The sequence below is a fragment of the Poromitra crassiceps genome (assembly GCF_964638095.1).
Source record: "Poromitra crassiceps genome assembly, chromosome: 3".
Lineage (NCBI taxonomy): Eukaryota > Metazoa > Chordata > Actinopteri > Beryciformes > Melamphaidae > Poromitra > Poromitra crassiceps.
This window is the reverse complement of record NC_139625.1, coordinates 10,649,352-10,653,873: the sequence shown is the minus strand read 5'-3', so window position 1 is coordinate 10,653,873 and position 4,522 is coordinate 10,649,352. Positions and strand designations below refer to the sequence as shown.

The 4,522-nt window shown below is 49.1% G+C and overlaps 1 protein-coding gene across 1 annotated transcript in view; it reads right to left on the bottom strand.

Annotated features, from left to right (window-relative positions):
* Positions 1 to 611: 611 nt before the first annotated feature.
* The window catches only part of LOC310772958 (diacylglycerol kinase zeta-like), a gene marked incomplete at both ends in the record, with an annotated part of 167,655 nt that continues 163,744 nt past the window's right edge, over positions 612 to 4,522 (bottom strand). Inside the window, one exon of the mRNA XM_083632913.1 lies at positions 612 to 728. Within this exon, the coding sequence (XP_083489039.1) occupies positions 612 to 728 (117 nt within the window). The remainder of the gene's footprint in view (positions 729 to 4,522) is intronic.

Sequence of the window (4,522 nt, the reverse complement as noted above, 5' to 3'; positions counted from 1 at the left end):
TTACAATACCAAAGTGATATCGATGTCAATAGAGTACTGTACTCTATTCAATACCTTTTTTAACTGCCACCTCCATCACATAGCCTACACCAGCAACCACAGACTGTATGGGTTGTAGCTGCTGTGGTAGTGTGCCAATCACACATTACATTCAATCGAAGAACCCTTGCGGTGATTGGCTGCGATCAAAACCATACAAATATTTTTTTTCTAGATCTGTGTACAAAGAGGATTGAATGCAGGTATCGTTTGACTGATACTGGGTTATTTCAGTCGATACCATAAGGGTATCAAGTACCGATACGCGGCCCTAATCTGGATTCAGTTGAAACAGGCCTATCTCTGCTGGGTCCCATAACAAAAAGAGGAATGATGTCTTATTGAACATGGGAATCCCATCTTGAACACGTTCTCGCCATCTCTGCAAAGTGCTCTACAGATGTCCTCAATTTAATGTCCTGGTCGTCCTTCTCACACTGTCCTGTATCACCGAGTCGCTGTCCATCTCAAGAAGTTCAAGTGCGACATGAACAACTAGACGGTTTCTTCCTCCTCTCGCCCCCCCCCCCCCCCCCCCCCCGATTGAATAAAGGGTGTAAACAGTTTGGCTTTCAAACAGCCGTTTCCTGGTCCTCTCTTTGGATCATCTGGTAATGCTGCCTGTTCTCCAGATAGGCCGCTAGCTCAGCATCCTGGGCCTTCTCAGCCCTGTTTTTAGGAGTATCACCCTAGTAGAGAGACAGAGCCAGAGAAAGAACAAAGAGAAAAGCACACTTGTAAATCCGGTAATACTTTAGATTAAAGCCCCGACGTGGAAGTTTGTGCTGAGCAGCAAATGCAAATGCTAATAAATGCTACACTCTACTTTGCTAAACCATTCTGCAGTGTTTATAACTGATCAGCTGGGAAAGAAAAGCTCCAAATATCCCCAAATGTGTCGACTTGTTTTATTGAAACAAGTGGCAAATCAGGCCGCTAATCAAGCTAGCAAGCAATAAACACGTTTCACTTTGTATACGTACTTCACAATAAAAGCATCCCGAGTTTGATTTAGCGGAAAAGTTTTAATCTGAAGGAGGTGCACAGGAAATTGAGCTAAATGTTCCAGGCAACTTGAGGGACGGAGCCTCAAAGTTTACATGCTGCAGGCCAGGGAACAGGGCGCAGAGTGGGAATGATAGAGGCATGCGACGGACAACCCTGTTTTTATTTGCCACAATGGGCGTGCGCGCACACGTAAATGGGTCGTGCTGCGCTCGGAGGAGAGAAAACTATCTGAAGCTTTCTTTGTTGGAGTCCAGGTATGTTTTACAAGAAAGCGCTCGTCATTGTCGACGATAACGTTATCTGACCTGGCTAACAGTGGATACTCCGCTTGCTTGCTGTGTACCGAGCTCAAAGTAGTAGGCTACGTTCTTTGATTTACCCCCTGCACTGTCCGCTACAAAAACAACTCTCTTCTTCATGACGTTCTTTCATATTTCGCGCCGTGATCGCCGGAAGTGTTAACGCGACCCGGAAGAATTTGGCCCACCCCCGCGTCTGAACATAAGGTGTTTGTGCTTTCAGACCTCGCTGCTGAATCTGGACTCACCTCCACGCTACTCAAGCTTCTGGATTTCCCTGTGTTTTCACCTGTCTCCTCTGTGAGAGTGTCCCTGTGTTTTCACCTGTCTCCTCTGTGAGAGTGTCCCTGTGTTTTCACCTGTCTCCTCTGTGACAGTGTTCCTGTGTTTTCACCTGTCTCCTCTGTGAGAGTGTCCCTGTGTTTTCACCTGTCTCCTCTGTGACAGTGTTCCTGTGTTTTCACCTGTCTCCTCTGTGACAGTGTCCCTGTGTTTTCACCTGTCTCCTCTGTGAGTGTCCCTGTGTTTTCACCTGTCTCCTCTGTGAGTGTTCCTGTGTTTTCACCTGTCTCCTCTGTGACAGTGTTCCTGTGTTTTCACCTGTCTCCTCTGTGAGTGTTCCTGTGTTTTCACCTGTCTCCTCTGTGTGAGTGTCCCTGTGTTTTCACCTGTCTCCTCTGTGAGAGTGTCCCTGTGTTTTCACCTGTCTCCTCTGTGACAGTGTCCCTGTGTTTTCACCTGTCTCCTCTGTGACAGTGTTCCTGTGTTTTCACCTGTCTCCTCTGTGACAGTGTCCCTGTGTTTTCACCTGTCTCCTCTGTGAGTGTTCCTGTGTTTTCACCTGTCTCCTCTGTGAGTGTCCCTGTGTTTTCACCTGTCTCCTCTGTGAGAGTGTCCCTGTGTTTTCACCTGTCTCCTCTGTGAGAGTGTCCCTGTGTTTTCACCTGTCTCCTCTGTGAGTGTTCCTGTGTTTTCACCTGTCTCCTCTGTGAGTGTCCCTGTGTTTTCACCTGTCTCCTCTGTGAGAGTGTCCCTGTGTTTTCACCTGTCTCCTCTGTGACAGTGTCCCTGTGTTTTCACCTGTCTCCTCTGTGTGAGTGTCCCTGTGTTTTCACCTGTCTCCTCTGTGAGTGTCCCTGTGTTTTCACCTGTCTCCTCTGTGAGAGTGTCCCTGTGTTTTCACCTGTCTCCTCTGTGTGAGTGTCCCTGTGTTTTCACCTGTCTCCTCTGTGAGTGTCCCTGTGTTTTCACCTGTCTCCTCTGTGACAGTGTCCCTGTGTTTTCACCTGTCTCCTCTGTGAGAGTGTCCCTGTGTTTTCACCTGTCTCCTCTGTGAGAGTGTTCCTGTGTTTTCACCTGTCTCCTCTGTGACAGTGTTCCTGTGTTTTCACCTGTCTCCTCTGTGAGAGTGTCCCTGTGTTTTCACCTGTCTCCTCTGTGAGAGTGTCCCTGTGTTTTCACCTGTCTCCTCTGTGACAGTGTCCCTGTGTTTTCACCTGTCTCCTCTGTGAGTGTCCCTGTGTTTTCACCTGTCTCCTCTGTGAGAGTGTCCCTGTGTTTTCACCTGTCTCCTCTGTGTGAGTGTCCCTGTGTTTTCACCTGTCTCCTCTGTGAGTGTTCCTGTGTTTTCACCTGTCTCCTCTGTGACAGTGTCCCTGTGTTTTCACCTGTCTCCTCTGTGACAGTGTCCCTGTGTTTTCACCTGTCTCCTCTGTGACAGTGTCCCTGTGTTTTCACCTGTCTCCTCTGTGACAGTGTTCCTGTGTTTTCACCTGTCTCCTCTGTGACAGTGTTCCTGTGTTTTCACCTGTCTCCTCTGTGAGAGTGTCCCTGTGTTTTCACCTGTCTCCTCTGTGAGTGTTCCTGTGTTTTCACCTGTCTCCTCTGTGACAGTGTCCCTGTGTTTTCACCTGTCTCCTCTGTGAGAGTGTCCCTGTGTTTTCACCTGTCTCCTCTGTGACAGTGTCCCTGTGTTTTCACCTGTCTCCTCTGTGACAGTGTCCCTGTGTTTTCACCTGTCTCCTCTGTGAGAGTGTCCCTGTGTTTTCACCTGTCTCCTCTGTGACAGTGTCCCTGTGTTTTCACCTGTCTCCTCTGTGACAGTGTCCCTGTGTTTTCACCTGTCTCCTCTGTGTGAGTGTTCCTGTGTTTTCACCTGTCTCCTCTGTGAGAGTGTCCCTGTGTTTTCACCTGTCTCCTCTGTGTGAGTGTCCCTGTGTTTTCACCTGTCTCCTCTGTGAGAGTGTCCCTGTGTTTTCACCTGTCTCCTCTGTGAGAGTGTCCCTGTGTTTTCACCTGTCTCCTCTGTGACAGTGTCCCTGTGTTTTCACCTGTCTCCTCTGTGAGAGTGTCCCTGTGTTTTCACCTGTCTCCTCTGTGACAGTGTCCCTGTGTTTTCACCTGTCTCCTCTGTGACAGTGTCCCTGTGTTTTCACCTGTCTCCTCTGTGAGAGTGTCCCTGTGTTTTCACCTGTCTCCTCTGTGACAGTGTCCCTGTGTTTTCACCTGTCTCCCCTGTGAGTGTTCCTGTGTTTTCACCTGTCTCCTCTGTGTGAGTGTTCCTGTGTTTTCACCTGTCTCCTCTGTGAGAGTGTCCCTGTGTTTTCACCTGTCTCCTCTGTGTGAGTGTCCCTGTGTTTTCACCTGTCTCCTCTGTGAGAGTGTCCCTGTGTTTTCACCTGTCTCCTCTGTGAGAGTGTTCCTGTGTTTTCACCTGTCTCCTCTGTGACAGTGTCCCTGTGTTTTCACCTGTCTCCCCTGTGAGTGTTCCTGTGTTTTCACCTGTCTCCTCTGTGAGTGTCCCTGTGTTTTCACCTGTCTCCTCTGTGAGTGTTCCTGTGTTTTCACCTGTCTCCTCTGTGAGTGTCCCTGTGTTTTCACCTGTCTCCTCTGTGTGAGTGTTCCTGTGTTTTCACCTGTCTCCTCTGTGAGTGTCCCTGTGTTTTCACCTGTCTCCTCTGTGAGTGTTCCTGTGTTTTCACCTGTCTCCTCTGTGAGTGTCCCTGTGTTTTCACCTGTCTCCTCTGTGACAGTGTCCCTGTGTTTTCACCTGTCTCCTCTGTGACAGTGTCCCTGTGTTTTCACCTGTCTCCTCTGTGACAGTGTCCCTGTGTTTTCACCTGTCTCCCCTGTGAGTGTTCCTGTGTTTTCACCTGTCTCCTCTGTGTGAGTGTTCC